General features: G+C 45.4%; 1 protein-coding gene across 3 annotated transcripts in view; it reads right to left on the reverse strand.

The window, feature by feature from the left end:
• Positions 1-17348, reverse strand: part of LOC139542905 (sodium/potassium-transporting ATPase subunit beta-1-interacting protein 4-like) — a 130892-nt gene extending 113544 nt beyond the window's left edge. For all 3 annotated transcript variants that reach the window (XM_071348876.1, XM_071348874.1, XM_071348875.1), the window contains exon 1: positions 17047-17348. In XM_071348876.1, the coding sequence (XP_071204977.1) occupies positions 17047-17100 (54 nt within the window). In that variant the 5' untranslated portion in view covers positions 17101-17348. The remainder of the gene's footprint in view (positions 1-17046) is intronic.
• Between the last annotated feature and the right edge of the window lie 983 nt (positions 17349-18331).

Below are 18331 nucleotides of genomic sequence, written 5' to 3' on the forward strand. Positions count from 1 at the left end.
CTTTTGGTAGGCCATCATTGTATATAAGAATGTGTTATTAACTGACTTGCCTAGTTAAATAAAGGTTAAAAAAAATTTAAACGGTGCACTCTATTCACAGAAATTGACCCACAAGCACACTGTTCCTGTTGCGCACAATCACAAAAACAATTCCTCATACAAAAACCAATAAGCTCATCAGCATGACTAATTGCGCTTCCAAAGGAGTCATCTAGGCAACTACAGCAACCAATGTGATAATGGCTGTGGTAATTTTAGCTTGTTTTTGCTGTTCTCCCAATAGCATTTTAGAGATTAAATTGTATGTAAATTAGCTTAAACTTTGTCTGTTTTTGAAATCTGATTTTACGGCTATTAACCTAGACAAACACACACACACAGGTCTGAAGGTAGGCTGTGTTTTATTCCCGTCCCATTCGCTCCATCTGAAGATATTAAACCTAACGTCAATTACAATGCATTAATAATAAAGCCATGCCGAGGCACAGTGTGTATGTGTGTTTAGCTATTTGTATTTATCAAGGCAGCAGCTACTCTTCCTGGTCTCTGGCAAAATTAAGGCAGTTATACCATTTTAAAAACATTACAATACATTCAATACAGAATTCACAACACACTAAGTGTGTGCCCTCAGGCCCATACTCCACTACCACATATCTACAACGCAAAATCCATGTGTACGTGTGTATGTTATCATGTGTGCGTATGCATGTGTCTGTGTCTATGTTTGTGTTACTTCACAGTCCCCGCTGTTCCATAAGGTGTATTTTATCTGCTTTTTAAATCTGATTCTACTGCTGCATCAGTTACATGATGTGGAATAGAGTTCCATGTACATTTACATTTACATTTAAGTCATTTAGCAGACGCTCTTATCCAGAGCGACTTACAAATTGGTGCATTCACCTAATGACATCCAGTGGAACAGCCACTTTACAATAGTGCATCTAAATCTTTTAAGGGGGGGGGGGGGGGGGGGGCAGAAGGATTGCTTTATCCTAGGTATTCCTTGAAGAGGTGGGGTAGCCTGTTCTGTACTTGGGGACTGTAAAGAGACCTCTGGTGGCATGTCTTCTGGGGTATGCATGGTTGTCTGAGCTGTGTGCTAAACAGAGAGCTTGTGCGTTCAACATGTCAATACCTCTCACAAATACAACTAGTGATGAAGTCAATCTCTCCTCTACTTTGAGCCATATTATTAATGTTTGCTCTCTGTGTACGTCCAAGGGCCAGCCGTGCTGCCCTGTTCTGAGCCAATTGCAATCCCTCTTTGTGGCACCTGACCACACGACTGAAAAGTAGTCCAGGTGCGACAAAACTAGAGCCTGTGGGACCTACCTTGTTGATAGTGTTGTTAAGGTAGAGCAGTACTTTATTATAGACAGACTTCTCCCCATCTTAGCTACTGTTGTATCAATATGTTTGGACCATAACAGTTTACAATCCAGGGTTACTCCAAGCAGTTTAATCACCTCAACTTGCTCAATTTCTGTAATGAATACACAGGGAGAAAAAGGTATAGAGTCACGCGCAGAGCGCAGCAGATGTTTCTTAAGCCTTGCAGAAGGCAGGAATCATGGTCACAGGCAGGCAATGGTCAAACACAGATAGGCAATGGTCAAACACAGGCAGGCAATGGTCAAACACAGGCAGGCAATGGTCAAACACAGATAGGCAATGGTCAAACACAGGCAGGCAATGGTCAAACACAGATAGGCAATGGTCAAACACAGGTAGAAAATGCTCAAACACAGGCAGGCAATGGTCAAACACAGGTAGGCAATGGTCAAACACAGGTAGAAAATGCTCAAACACAGGCAGGCAATGGTCAAACACAGGTAGGCAATGGTCAAACACAGGCAGGCAATGGTCAAACACAGGTAGGCAATGGTCAAACACAGATAGGCAATGGTCAAACACAGATAGGCAATGGTCAAACACAGATAGGCAATGGTCAAACACAGATAGGCAATGGTCAAACACAGGTAGGCAATGGTCAAACACAGGTAGGCAATGGTCAAACACAGGCAGGCAATGGTCAAACACAGGCAGGCAATGGTCAAACACAGGCAGGCAATGGTCAAACACAGGCAGGCAATGGTCAAACACAGATAGGCAATGGTCAAACACAGATAGGCAATGGTCAAACACAGGCAGGCAATGGTCAAACACAGGCAGGCTATGGTCAAACACAGGCAGGCTATGGTCAAACACAGGCAGGCAATGGTCAAACACAGGTAGGCAATGGTCAAACACAGGCAGGCAATGGTCAAACACAGGCAGGCTATGGTCAAACACAGGCAGGCAATGGTCAAACACAGGTAGGCAATGGTCAAACACAGGTAGGCAATGGTCAAACACAGATAGGCAATGGTCAAACACAGGCAGGCAATGGTCAAACACAGGCAGGCTATGGTCAAACACAGGCAGGCAATGGTCAAACACAGGTAGGCAATGGTCAAACACAGGCAGGCAATGGTCAAACACAGGCAGGCAATGGTCAAACACAGGCAGGCAATGGTCAAACACAGGTAGGCAATGGTCAAACACAGGCAGGCAATGGTCAAACACAGGCAGGCAATGGTCAAACACAGGTAGGCAATGGTCAAACACAGGTAGGCAATGGTCAAACACAGGCAGGCAATGGTCAAACACAGGCAGGCAATGGTCAAACACAGGCAGGCAATGGTCAAACACAGGCAGGCAATGGTCAAACACAGGTAGGCAATGGTCAAACACAGGCAGGCAATGGTCAAACACAGGCAGGCAATGGTCAAACACAGGCAGGCAATGGTCAAACACAGATAGGCAATGGTCAAACACAGGTAGGCAGTCAAAAACAAACAATACCTCAGAACTGAACTAAATAGGGACCTGATGAGACCAGGTGAGAAAGGAACACAGGTGAAATAAATGAACAAAAATGAAAGACAGGGCTACGTTCCAGAACACAAAGAAAAATAAAACAAGATTGACTAAGAAAAGAAAAGCAGAACCTTACAATTTCCACATTATGTATTACAAGATTTAGTTGAGGTTTAGGGTTCAGTGAACGATTTGTCGCAAATACATTGACTTTAGTTTTTGAAATATTTAGGACTAACTTATTCCTTGCCACCTATTCTGAAGCTAAATGCAGCTCTTCGTTAAATGTTGCAGCCATTTCAGTTGCTGTAATAGCTGACGTGTATAGTGTTGCCCTGGGGAATTCCTGATTCGTCCTGGATTATGTTGGAGAAGCTTCCATTAAAGAACACCCTCTGTGTTCTGTTAGACAGGTAACTCTTTATCCACAATATAGCAGGGGGTGTAAAGCCATAACACATATGTTTTTCCAGCAGCAGACTATGATCGATAATGTTAAAGGCCGCACTGAAGTCTAACAAATTTCTCTCAGTCAATCATCAGTCATTTGTGTAAGTGCTGTGCTTGTTGAATGTCCTTCACTATAAACGTGCTGAATGTTGGTTGTCAATTTGTGTATTGTAAAATAGCATTGTATCTGGTCAAACACCATTTTTCCCAAAACTTTACATTTACATTACATTTACATTTAAGTCATTTAGCAGACGCTCTTATCCAGAGCGACTTACAAGTTGGTGCATTCACCTTATGATGTCCAGTGGAACAACCACTTTACAATAGTGCATCTAACTCTTTTAAGGGGGGGGTTAGAAGGATTACTTTATCCTATCCTAGGTATTCCTTAAAGAGGTGGGGTTTCAGGTGTCTCCGGAAGGTGGTGATTGATTCTGCTGACCTGGCGTCGTGGGGGAGTTTGTTCCACCATTGGGGTGCCATAGCAGCGAACAGTTTTGACTGGGCTGAGCGGGAGCTGTACTTCCTCAGAGGTAGGGAGGCGAGCAGGCCAGAGGTGGATGAACGCAGTGCCCTTGTTTGGGTGTAGGGCCTGATCAGAGCCTGAAGGTACGGAGGTGCCGTTCCCCTCACAGCTCCGTAGGCAAGCACCATGGTCTTGTAGCGGATGCGAGCTTCAACTGGAAGCCAGTGGAGAGAGCGGAGGAGCGGGGTGACGTGAGAGAACTTGGGAAGGTTGAACACCAGACGGGCTGCGGCGTTCTGGATGAGTTGTAGGGGTTTAATCGCACAGGCAGGGAGCCCAGCCAACAGCGAGTTGCAGTAATCCAGACGGGAGATGACAAGTGCCTGGATTAGGACCTGCGCCGCTTCCTGTGTGAGGCAGGGTCGTACTCTGCGAATGTTGTAGAGCATGAACCTACAGGAACGGGTCACCGCCTTGATGTTGGTTGAGAACGACAGGGTGTTGTCCAGGATCACGCCAAGGTTCTTAGCGCTCTGGGAGGAGGACACAATGGAGTTGTCAACCGTGATGGCAAGATCATGGAACGGGCAGTCCTTCCCCGGGAGGAAGAGCAGCTCCGTCTTGCCGAGGTTCAGCTTGAGGTGGTGATCCGTCATCCACACTGATATGTCTGCCAGACATGCAGAGATGCGATTCGCCACCTGGTTTACTAAGGGATGGTAACAGGCTGATTGGTCGGCTATTTGAGCCAGTAACGGGGGCTTTACTATTCTTGGGTAGCGGAATGACTTTAGCTTCCCTCCAGGTCTGAGGGCACACGCTGTCTAGTAGGCTTAAACTGAAGATATGGCAGATAGGAGTGGCAATATCGTTCGCTATTATCCTCAGTAATTTTCCATCCAAGTTGTCAGAACCCAGTGGCTTGTCATTGCTGATAAACCATTTCTTCACCTCTTCTACACTCACTTTACGGAATTCAAAATTACAATTATTGTCTTCAATAATTTGGTCAGATATACGCGGGATGTGCAGTGTCAGCATTTGTTGCTGGCATGCCTAAGTTTGATAATGTTGCCAATGAAAAAAGTATTAAAGCAGTTGGCAATATCAGTGGGTTTTGTGATGAATGTGCCATCTGATTCAATGAATGAAGGAGCCGAGATGGCTTTTTTCATTGAAGGTGCTCCAAAGCTTTTTACTATCATTCTTTATGTCATTTATCTTTGCTTCATAGTGTAGTTTCTTCTTCTTTTTATTCAGTTTAGTCACATGATTTCTCAATTTGCAGTACGTTTGCCAGTTGGTTGTGCAGCCAGACTTATTTGCCATTCCTTTTGCCTCATTCCTCTCAACCATACAATTTTTTTATTTCTCATCAATAATTTTCTTAATGGGTGCAGGCTTATTAGTAACTGGGATAACCAATTTCACAAATGTGTCAAGTGCAACATCTGTTTACTCCTCATACACACCATGGACCAACAAATATTCTTTACATCATCAACTTAGGAATCACTACAAAACTTATTGTATGACCTCTTATACACTATAATTAGTCCCAGCCCTTGGAACTTTGGTTTTCCTAGATATGACTGCTATATAGTGATCACTACATCCGATGGATCTGGATACTGCTTTCAAGCACATTTCTGCAGCATTAGTAAAGATGTGATCCATACATGTTGACGATTTCATTCCTGTGCTGTTTGTAACTACCCTGGTAGGTTAACTGGTAACCTGATCCAGGTTGCAGGCACTAGTTACAGATTGAAGCTTTTTGTTGAGGGGGCAGCTTGATGAAAGCCAGTCCATATTTAAAATCACCCAGAAAATATAACTGTTGATATCACATACATTATCAAGCATTTCACACATATTATCCAGATACTGACTGTTAGCACTTGATGGTCTATAGCAGCTTCCAACCAGATTGGGCTTTAGGTGAGGCAGATGAACCTGTAGCCATATTACTTCAACATTTTTTAACATGAGATCCTCTCTAATCTTTACAGGAATGTGGTTCTGAATATAAACAGCAACACCTCCCCCACTGGAATTTCTGTATTTTCTATAAATGTTATACAAAATCAGCAGAGGCATTCAGGGCAGTTAGAGTGAAATAAATTAGGTTACTTACATTCAATGCCCCTGGTATAATGTACATTTGCTAAAACATTATGATGACTCAGCGACACAAATGGTAGGGATTAACTGAGCTGGGCTTGGGTCATTGATAAGTCATTGTCTCAACGCAGCCTTATAATGCTGTGAAAGGATCCAGGAATCCAAATGATTTGGGTGGATCCCATCCTCCTTATAAAACGTGTTGTTTCCAAAAGGTACTGAAATTGTTAACAAAAGTTACACCCATTGAGCTGCAATAATCACGTTGCCAGTTGTGAAGAGAAAGAATCCTGCTAAAGCGTTCAATGCCACGATTCAGAGAGGATACAGGGCCAAATATGATGGGTCTTTTGTTATTGTCTAGCAGAGAGTCAATCAGCTCTTTAACCTCTCTTGGGTAGGAGGCAGTATTTTCACCTCCGGATGAAAAGCGTGCCCAAAGTAAACTGCCTGCTACTCAGGCCCAGAAGCTAGAATATGCATATAATTGGTAGATTTAGATAGAAACTTTAGTGTTTTCTAAAACTGTTAAAAGAATGTCTGTGAGTATAACAGAACTGATATGGCAGGCAAAACCCCAAGGACAAACCCTCCAGGGGAATTATTTTTTGAGGTCATACAATTTTCAAATTGGTTTCTATGGGATACCCTTATTATTAGGAACCTGGTTGCAGTTCCTATGGCTTCCACTAGATGTCAACAGTCTTTAGAAATTGTTCGATGTTTTTCTTTTGAGAAATGAAGAAGTAGTCCTATTCATTGTAAGTGTCACTCCAGGTGGACTCTACTGTTTTGAGGCGCGTGAACTGGAGCGTGCTTCACGCCTTTTTTATCCGGTATTAGAAACAGTTTATTCCGTCTTAAATTGTATCGATTATTTACGCTTTAGGGTACCTGAGGTTGGATTAGGAACGTTGTTTTAAATGTTTGGACCAAGTTTACAGGTAACTTATTAGATACTTTGTAGGCATGTTGGGCGAGTTGAAACCGGTGTATTTCTGAATCAAACGCGCCAAATAAATGGACATTTTTGGGACATAAAGAAGGACATTATCGAACAAAAGGACCATTTGTGATGTTTCTGGGACATTTTGGAGTGCCAATAGAAGATGATCTTCAAAGGCATGAATTATATTGCTATTTCTGACTTTTGTGGAACACCTACCTGGTTGAAATATGATTTTCATGTGTTTGTATGTGGGACGCTGTCCTCAGATAATCGCATGGTTTGCTTTCGCCGTAAAGCCTTTTTGAAATCCGACACAGCGGACTTCAGGGTTAGGTTTAAGGTAGGGAAAAATTGATTTTGAAAGGGACTGAATTGTGTGTCCCCACAAGGTTACTTATACAAGACTGTGTGGGTGCGTGTGCGTGCGTGTGTGTGCGCGGGTGTGTACAAGTCTGTGTGTACGTGTGTGTGCGTGTGTATGGGGGAGGGGTAGCCAGCAAATGGGGGAGACAACCAGCAATCCTCAGCTCATGAATATTCATTGTCAAATTTAAATGTTTAACGCTCGAACTGGCAAGGAACCCACAGCGTTACTAAAAACTAGCCTAAACCCTTTGCAATGTGTTGAAAATGATGTGATACACACCAAAGACGGAAGTTAGTGTTTTGAGGATAAAAGAAGCAAGTCTTTTGTCCCAATATATTAGAAACCACATAGCCTAGAATTAGGCTAAAACAGCTAACTTTTCTCAGTTACTGGAACACTGTGATAAGGCCTACACATGAAAACACTGAGGTAACACTCATCCTACATTGCCTAAACTATGCATTCATAGCACACAAGGTGCCGCTAACGTTACCTCAGGATTATTCAGAAAGACACAATTCAGACACAGCGGGTGGGTTAACCTTTCCCAGAGGATGGAAATGAGATAAGCACAGAACCATGACTGCTCCTCCTCTCCTCCCTCCCCTCTCTCTTTTCTCGTTCATGATGATGCCTAACAGACACAACAGCCCCATTAGAATTGCAGATTGTCTCCACTGCCTGTATCAGGGCTCTCGATCTGGCTGGCTACCCACCAAAGCCAACTAGCCAGCGCCCCACCTAGCCAAGCACATCATTGTTGAGTAGGGTGTTGTGCTTGTGTTTCTCTTGTGTGTGTCAGTGCTGTAGTACACATATTTCAAGGGTCATAGTTGAAGGGTAGGTGTTTTCCAGCTCTGCATTTACTTCAGACCGGTGTGCGTTTGTGTCTGCCTATGTGTGTGTCCAGTTCTCATGTTGATGTAGCCTCATATTTGACCGCTCAAGACTCACAAACAGGTCTGCTTGAGGACAACAGACACTCAAAAACAAAACCAGAATCAAATGTCGTAAAACAACAATTATTTAAAAGAACAAGTAGATGGAAGACGGCCAGACCAGCCACTCTGAGGTGGTACTATACAGAGAGCAACCCCAGCTGAACCGTCATTCAGCGGAGAGGAACGACAATATTCCCAATCCATAGAAACTCATTATCCGCCTTCAGAGAGAGATCACCACCACTCGCTTCTCACTGTCCAGCCACCATGCAGCACACCACAATTTAATTGGGGATGCCAATGATGCCATAGTGGTTTGATCAAATTCAGAAAGACATTACAAAGCACTCTCCACGCCTTCGTATCATCACATGGCCTGGGCCTGTCGAGGTGGGTTCAGCTGTCCTATTTTTAGCCCACAGCATCATTTATGGTGTCTTATTTATGGTGATGATCCAGTTATATGCTGCAGGGTAATGTATATCTTAGGCTAGGAAAACAACCTAAGTCAGCGAGAGGGCCTGTACGGTCAGTACCTGATCACATGACCTACCCTAAACAGGAACAACACTGGGCCTTTGCAGAGAGAGCCCTGACAGCCTTGGTTTTATTAGATCACGCTGAAACTCGCCTAACCCAACGGCTGGAGAGACATTTTCCATTTACATTTTAGTACTTCAGCAGAACCTCCTATCCAGAGCGACTTACGGTATTGAGTGCATACATTTTCGTACACACACCTGACAACCCCTGAGCTCTCCTTCTCCCTCCCTTTTCCACAGGTGGGGTCAAATTAATCAAAACAGAGTTTTGGCTGGTGTGGCTGGCAATGACCCAACACAGGAAGGGGTCTGGGGCATCCTGAAATAGCGCTGAGGAGAAGAAAGCTCTTCCAGCAGTCTTCAGGGACTCCATACGAAAGCTGTTGACAGCTTTATCTATACACATCTTAACAACCCCCCCCCCCCCCCCTTTTCTCTAATGAGAAAAAAAAGGTCAGAACAGAGGGGAGGAGGAGAAACAGGTGTGTCACTGAGCAAGGACACAGGAGTGTGTGATTGTGCTGTGTGTGTGCATGTCTGTCTGTGTGCATAGGGAGAGGGAAGGATGTCTGTCTGTGTGCATAGGGAGAGGGAAGCATGTCTGTCTGTGTGCATAGGGAGAGGGAAGCATGTCTGTGTGTGCATAGGGAGAGGGAAGCATGTCTGTCTGTGTGCATAGGGAGAGGGAAGCATGTCTGTCTGTGTGCATAGGGAGAGGCAAGCATGTCTGTCTGTGTGCATCGGGAGAGGGAAGCACGTCTGTCTGTGTGGATAGGGAGAGGGAAGCATGTATGTCTGTGTGCATAGGGAGAGGGAAGCATGTCCGTCTGTGTGCATAGGGAGAGGGAAGCATGTCCGTCTGTGTGCATAGGGAGAGGGAAGCATGTCTGTCTGTGTACATAGGGAGAGGGAAGCACGTCGTGAAGAAATGCGTTGTCATTGTATGTCATAAATGTCTGATGAGTGTGGATGGAGTCTCCATCTCCCCCAGCCTTCTCCCTCTCTCTCTCCTCCAACCCTCTCTCTCTCCCCCCCAGCCCTCTCTCTCTCCCTTCCAACCCTCTCTCTCTCCTCCAACCCTCTCGCTCTCTCTCTTCCAACCGTCTCTCTCTCCCCCAGCCCTCTCTCTCCCCCCCAGCCCTCTCTCTCTCTCTCTTCCAAGCCTCTCTCTCTCCCCCAGCCCCCTCTCTCTCCCAGCTCTCTCTCTCTCTCTCTTCCCCAGCCCTCTCTTTCTCCCCCCCAGCCCTCCCTCTCTCTCTCTCTCCCTCAGCCCCCCCCCTCTCTTTCTCTCCCCAGCCCTCCATCTCCCCAGCCCTCCCTCTCTCTCTCCCCCATCTCTCCCTCATCTCCCCCAGCCCTCCCTCCCTCCGTCCATCTCCCCCAGCCCTCCCTCTCTCCCCATCTCTCCCAGCCCTCCCTCTCTCCATCTCCCCCAGCCCTCCCTCTCTCTCTCCCCCAGCCCTCCCTCTCTCCTCCTCTCTTCCCCAGCCCTCCCTCTCTCTCTCCCCCAGCCCTCCCTCGCTCTCTCCCCATCTCCACCAGCCCTCCCTCTCTCTCTCCCTCTCTCCCCCAGCCCTCCCTCGCTCTCTCCCCATCTCCACCAGCCCTCCCTCTCCCCAACTCCCCCAGCCCTCCCTCCCTCTACCCCAGCCCTCCCTCCCTCTCCCCCAGCCCTCCATCTCCCCCAGCCCTCCCTCTCTCTCTCCATCTCCCCAGCCATCCCTCTCTCTCTCTCCATCTCCCCCAGCCCTCCCTCTCCCCAGCCAGCCCTCCCTCTCTCCATCTCCCCAGCCAGCCCTCCCTCTCTCCATCTCCCCAGCCAGCCCTCCCTCTCTCCATCTCCCCAGCCATCCCTCTCTCTCTCCATCTCCCCCAGCCCTCCCTCTCCCCAGCCAGCCCTCCCCCTCTCCATCTCCCCAGCCAGCCCTCCCTCTCTCCATCTCCCCAGCCAGCCCAGCCTCTCTCCATCTCCCCAGCCAGCCCTCCCTCTCTCCATCTCCCCAGCCAGCCCTCCCTCTCTCCATCTCCCCAGCCAGCCCTCCCTCTCTCCATCTCCCCAGCCAGCCCTCCCTCTCTCCATCTCCCCAGCCAGCCCTCCTTCTCTCCATCTCCCCAGCCAGCCCTCCCTCTCTCCATCTCCCCAGCCATCCCTCTCTCTCTCCATCTCCCTCAGCCCTCCCTCTCCCCAGCCAGCCCTCCCTCTCTCCATCTCCCAGCCAGCCCTCCCTCTCTCTATCTCCCCCAGCCCTCCCTCTCTCTAAAAGGGAAAACAAAAACATAAATATTGGTTGTATTTACAATGGTGTTTGTTCTTCACTGGTTGGCCTTTTCTTGTGGCAACAGGTCACAAATCTTGCGGCTGTGATGGCACACTGTGGTATTTCACCCAATAGATATGGGAGTTTATCAAAATTGGATTTGTTTTCTAATTCTCTGTAGATTTGTGTAATCTGAGGGAAATATGTGTCTCTAATATTGTCATACATTTGGCAGGAGGTTAGGATATGCAGCTCAGTTTCCACCTCATTTTGTGGGATGTGTGCACATAGCCTGTATTCTCTTGAGAGCCAGGTCTGCCTTCAGCTGCCTCTCTCAATAGCAAGGCTATGCTCACTGAGTCTGTACATAGTCAAAGCTTTCCTTAAGTTTGGGTCTGTCACAGTGGTCAGGTATTCTGCCACTGTGTACTCTCTGTTTAGGGCAAAATAGCCTTCTTAGTTTGCTCAGTTATTTTGGTTAATACTTCCCAATATGTCAAGTAATTATCTTTCTGTTTTCTCATGATTTGTTTGTGTCTAATTGTGTTGCTGTCCTGGGGCTCTGTGGGGTCTGTTTGTGTTTGTGAACAGAGCCCCAGGACCAGCTTGCTTAGGGGACTCTTCTCCAGGTGTAACGATTGTCTATTTCGTCCTCCTCATCGGACGAGGAGAGGCGAGAAGGATCGGACCAATATGCAGAGTGGTACGTGCTCATGATGATTTATTAAAACCGAACTGAACACTGAAATACAAAAACAATAAACGATGTGCAGAAAACCGAAACAGTACCGTGTGGTGAAAAAACACTAACACGGCAACAAACACCCACAAACCACACGTGAAACCCCGGCTGCCTAAGTATGATTCTCAATCAGGGACAACGATTGACAGCTGCCTCTGATTGAGAATCATACCAGGCCGAACACAAAAAACCCAACATAGAAAATCACACATAGACAACCCACCCAACTCACGCCCTGACCATACTAAATAAATACAAAACAAGGGAAAACAGGTCAGGAACGTGACACCAGGTTCATCTCTCTGTAGGTGATCGCTTTGTTATGGAAGGTTTGGGAATCGCATCCTTTTAGGTGGTTGTAGAATTTAACGTCTCTTTTCTGGTTAGCGGCCTAATCCTGCTCTACATGCATTATTTGGTGTTTTACCTTGTACACAGATGATATTTTGTAGAATTCTGCATACAGTCTCAATTTGGTGTTTGTCCCATTTTGTGAATTCTTGGTTGGTTAGCTGACCCCAGACCTCACAACTATAAAGGGCAATGGGTTCTATAACTGATTCAAGTATTTTTAGCCAGATCTTAATTGGTATGTTGAATTTTATGTTCCTTTTGATGGCACACCTTCTTGCCTTGTCTCTTAGATGATTCACAGCTTATTGGAAGTTACCTGTGACGCTGATGTTTAGGCAGAGGTATGTACACTTTGTGTGCTCTAGGGTAACGGTGTCTAAATTAAATTTCTATTTGTGGTCCTGGCAAATGGACCTTTTTTGAAACACCATTATTTTTGTCTTACTGAGAATTCCTCTCAGGGCCCAGGTCTGACAGAATCTGTGCAAAAGATCTAGGTGCTGCTGTAGGTCCTACTTGGTTGGGGACAGAAGCACCAGATCATCAGCAAACAGTAGACATTTGACTTCAGATTCTAGTAGGGTTAGGCCAGGTGCTCTCTCCCCCAACCCTCTCTTTCCATCTCCCTCAGCCCCTTCTCTCTCTCTCCCCAGCCCTCTTTCCTCCTCTATCTCTCTGTGTGTTGTCCAGTAATCCGTGGTGTCCTAGTGAAGGGTGAATTCCCAGGGCCGGAATCCTGCTGGCTAAACAGGTGTTATCAACAGACAGTGCTCCCAGGCCTCCAGGAGAGAAGGGAGGGGAAGTAAGAAGGTCAAGGAGGAGGTAAAGAGGACAGGAGAGGTATCTAGCTGTGAATGGCCGAAGGTGTCTCCAGTGAAGTGGTCGCTTTCTAACAATGGTTTCAACGGGGTCAAGGAGGAGCAACAAACACTAGGGAAAGGATAAGCCTCAGAGGTCTTCAATATCGTACACAAACACAAACCAGCCGAGCTCATATGAATAATGTATCTGCGACATGTAGACACTGGTGCGTCATTTATGAGGTAAACTAAAACAGGGAGCAGTTGTCTGGTGAAAATGGCTCTAAAAAAAAGGACAACATCCTGTTTGACCGTCTGCCTGCCTGCCTGCCTGTCTGTCTGTCTGTCTGTCTCCCTGCCTGTCCGTCTGCCTGCCTGTCTGTCTGCCTGTCTGTCTGTCTGTCTGTCTGTCTGTCTGTCTGTCTGTCTGTCTGTCTGTCTGTCTGTCTGTCTGTCTGTCTGTCTGTCTGTCTGCCTGCCCATCCGCATGTGTTTGTGTGTCCACATGCACAGTGCATTCGGGAAAGTATTCAGACCCCTTGACTTTTTCCACATTTTGCAACGTTACAGCCTTATTCTAAAATGGATCAAATATTTTTCCTCATCAATGTATACACAATATCCCATAATAATAAAGTGAAAACAGGTTTTTAGAAATTTTTGCAAATGTATTAAAAATAACAACTGAAATACCTTATTTATGGTCTAAAGCACTGCATCGCAGTGCTAGAGGCGTCACTACAGACCCTGGTTCAATTCCAGGCTGTATCACAACCGGCTGTGATTGGGAGTCCCATAGGGTGGCGCACAATTGGCCCAGCGTCGTCCAGGTTTGGCCGGGGTAGGCCGTCATTATCAATAAGAATGTGTTCTTAACTGACTTGCCTCGTTAAATAAAGGTCAAATAAATCATAAATAATAATACATTAGTATTCAGATCCTTTACTATGAGACTCGAAACTGAGCTCAGGTGCATCCTGTTTCCATTGATCATCCTTGAGATGTTTCTACAACCTGATTGGATTCCACCTGTGGTAAATTCAATTGATTGGACATGATTTGGAAAAGCACACACCTGTCTATATAAGATCCCACAGTTGACAGTCCATGTCAGAGCAAAAACCAAGACATGAGGTGGAAGGAATTGTTCTTAGAGCTCCAAGACAGGATTGTGTTGCGACACAGATCTGGGGAAGGGTATCAACAAATTTCTGCAAAACCTGGTTTTGCTTTGGCATTATGGGGTATTGTGTGTAGATTGATGAGGGGAAAAACGATTTAATCAACTGTAGAATAAGGCTGTAACGTAACAAAATGTGGAAAAAGTGAATACTTTCCAAATGCACTGAACGTGTGTCACATTCCTGCACTGGGGTGACAGTCGTCAACAGCCCTGGACCCCCCCACACATTACGTCGGAGGCAAAGAGCATTCAGGGAGGAGATTGATCTCCAGGAATCTCACAGCCAGCCAGGCAGCTACCCCTGAGGCAGGGAGAGGAGTGAAGCACCCTGGTAGAGTGCAGAGAGTGCTGCTGAATGGGAGATGATGGCAGTGTTGATAGAAATACTATTACATTTCCACCACCATCATTCACACTATTTTTCATACAGTAATGGAGCTCTCTGGAACACTGCTGCACTCACCAGTCTAGAGATTAGGCACTATATGAGAGAGCAAATGGAGCAGAATATTGTTATGGACAAAGACATGAGTATGAGTTACATTGTAACCCACTGTACTGCAACAGGTACAATACTGTACATGGATTGAGGTTGTGAATTGAAGGCTTTACATCACTTTGATTGAACCCTTTGTCATCTACATTCTCCACAACTGTCATAAACGCCACTCAAATCAAGGAGAAATCCTTGCTACAAAACCGTGTGTCAATTTCACATGTGCTTGGAATGGATACAGCAATTGAGCTACCACTTAATGGGAATAGAGCTCAGCCCAAGCATGGTTACACGCCATGCTGCTGTATCGTTTATAGGAGAACCAATCCATCTCTAGCGGGGGGGTTACTGTGACCTGATAGGACCTGGATGACATCACCATGGCCCCTTCGTGAACTCTGACCACTGCACACACACATTTTACTTTTGCTAGCTGTGAATTGCAAGAAGTGTCTTCTTGACTGAGAAAAAACCCTCTTCTCCTCTCCTCTCCAGTAAGGCACAACCTTTTTAATGATGGTTTCAACAGGGACATGAAGGAGCAAATCAAATCAAAATATAATTGTCACATGCCTCGAATACAACAGGTGTTGACCTTACTGTGAAATGCTTACTTACAAGCCCTTAACCAACAATGCAGTTTTAAGAAAAATAAGAGTTAAGAAAATATTTACTAAAGTAAAAAGAAGTAACAATAAAATAACATTAATGAGGCTATATACCGGGGATACTGGTAACGAGTCAATGTGCAGGGGTACAGCTTAGTCGAGGACAAATGCACTCTTAACAAAAAAGTGCTATCTAGAACCGGCTGTCCCCATAGGAAAACCCTTTGAAGAACTCTTTTTGGTTCCAGATAGAACCCTTTCCACAGAGGGTTCTACCGGGAACCAAAAAGGGTTCTCCTATTGGGACAGCCAAATAACCCTTTCCACAGAGGGTTCTACCGGGAACCAAAAAGGGTTCTCCTATTGGGACAGCCAAATAACCCTTTCCACAGAGGGTTCTACCGGGAACCAAAAAGGGTTCTCCTATTGGGACAGCCAAATAACCCTTTCGGAACCTCTTTTCTAAGCATGTAGTACCCCTCCCACACCCCAAACAGGCAAACATTCCATTAATGTGTTCATGTCAGCGTGTTACTCTCTCTCTCCCTACTCCCTTCACTATGTCCTTAAACCTAACCCCTGGTGCATGGAAAGAATTACCAGAGCTATGGTTTTTGAAACAAATAAATGGTTGAGTAGAGATGGGGTTACTGGTATTTTAGCTGTTGACATGGTTGTATACTAGGGGCTTACCCAACCTCACTGTGTGAGAGAGCTCTTTTAATTCCATCATAAATAACATTCTCACACCCTGTCACCTCCACTTTCCCCTCCCTGCAGGGTGGTGGAGAGAGGGAGCAAGATTGAAAAATTCAGTGTTTAGTTAGAATGGGGAGGGGGCATTTACGGCAAGTTCACAGCCATTAAGTGTAAAATGTCACGTCTCGCACTCCACTGATCACAGCCGGGGAACAATCTCTCTCCAGCAGGTTGTAACTAGCTGAAGACTCACTTTGTGGATCATAGACTCCCATGGTGATTATTGGTCGGGTGGAAGCTCTCCTACAAAACGATCTATCCAAACTAAACTAATAGGATCGTACATCACAGTCAAAAAGGGATCAACTGTTTGAAAGCAGGCCATTTGTGAAATCAATGAAAGCCAACACACACGTGTATTTGTTTTCACTGAGGTAGGATTACAAACGGACACCTGACACAGTGACTCAACCGGTGACAAGTGGTTGAACAGTCTTTGTAAAACTCCCCGGTGTGACTGATGTAGCTTAGCCTACTCTGATGTGCCACTCACAGTAACAACTTTAGCTGAGAAGAAACAATGGTGCTGGTATTGCACAAAACACCAATACAACAGGCTACTGTGGCAATGGTCACGCACAAATTACAGTACACATTGGATAGCACCACATGGATACACTTGTAGGCTACAGTACAATTGTTTGGTCAGCAGAGGTGCGTGAACATGTTTGCACCAGTGTCATAGGGGCTATTTTGCATTTGTGGTGAGTTGATCTGGCCCAATAACTGCACATAACTATAGCTTGTGGATAAGGGAGTGCACACACACCACTCTTGAATCTTGCCATATGTTCCCTCACGACTCGCGAAGTAGCCTATCCTCGTGGAACGGACGAGGTGAAGGAAGAAACAGACAGCGTGCTGCACGTGGATGTTTGGCCACATAATAGGTCTACTGTATGCCCATTGTATTTCACCGGCCATCAATCTGCCTTCATCCGCTATCACTAATTCAACACGAAAGCACTGGTAGCAAAACTGGTCAGTGTCCACAGTAAATTCACAATAACGTGGCATGATTAAACAAATATTTTTCAAATGTGTTTCACCCAAAACAAAATTAAATTTTCTAAACAAAATCAAGAAACGAGCAAATGACACTTTTTGTATTAGGCTATAGAAAATAACGGGCCACTCACCAGCTGGATCGTGCAAAGAAAGATGAGCGTGCATCGGCCGCTGCAGCACCCCATTGTGTCAAAACCCAAATAGCACTCGAGAAACGATGAAAACACACACAACGGTCTAGACTGGTTCACTATGGCAAGGACCTTTCAGTGTAACGAATGGCTTCAAGCTCGGTCAACGGTGAAAACTGTGTCTGTAAGCTCCAGGCACTGGCGTCCCATGCATTTTCTTTCCCCAAAATGATCGCTTTGTGTGTGAGAGGGGTAACTTGAGTTGATAGCCTACTACCGCTAGCACTCGTGTATGTGTGTGTGTGTGTGTGTGTGTAGCGGGGCAAGAAGGGGGAGGTGGAGGGGGATAGGCTAGAGGGTGTCAAAAACGGATCTTTGGATTTAACAGTGCCCTGTGACACTGGTCTGGTGTTCTCACCTGGTCCCTGTAATGTTTTTCCCCCAAGAGTTTAAACACAATTTTCATACGAACTCTTTTCATAGCATGTTATATTGAGTAGGCTACACAATTGTGCAAAAGTGGTTGGATATTGTTTTAAATATCCTGTTACTCAGCATTTTAGGTGCGGAGATATTTTTGCTTTAATATTTTCACAATTTGTTTACAAAATTTATAATAAATGTTGGTAAAGGTGAAACCTAAAAGTAAAGTATTATCGCAGTGTCAGCTACTGAATGGAATATTTCTCTCATTAGAGTCACTGAGGAGCGATGAGTCCTAAACCATAACGTAATTTAGGCGCCTCCCGCTGTTCATTTGACGCTATTACATCACCACAAACAGCCGAGAGCGCCTTCCATCCTTTTCATGGCCGTATTGCTTATGTTGAACTCATAAAATATTAGCCTTGTAAAACGATTGGTCACTAAATCCGTAGGACCATGTAAAAAAAACAGTTGATCGCTGTGCATGCCCTCACCCCTATATACTTATAACTGATTGATTTGGGTCTGCCCTCTATAGTGCTGTCCAGTGTTAGAACCTGATGTTGAGGCCCATCACTGTACTCTTGATAGTCACCACCAGTGGTGTAAAGTACTTAAGTAAAAATACTTTAAAGTACTACTTAACCCTTGTGTTGTCTTAAGGGTAAGAAATGACCCGCCACTATGTTTAACAGCAGAGAAAACCCTCTAAATTATATTTTTTCAACTTGAAATTTGATGACTTTTCCTAGAGTGACCTCAACATTAGAAAAAGTGAAACATCTCCTTTGTTCATATTTCCATGAAAGCTGTACACCACCAGGGTACAAAGATTGTTTTAGGGTCATTTTGACCCGGC

This window comes from Salvelinus alpinus, chromosome 17, assembly GCF_045679555.1.
Source record: "Salvelinus alpinus chromosome 17, SLU_Salpinus.1, whole genome shotgun sequence".
Classification (NCBI taxonomy): Eukaryota; Metazoa; Chordata; class Actinopteri; order Salmoniformes; family Salmonidae; genus Salvelinus; species Salvelinus alpinus.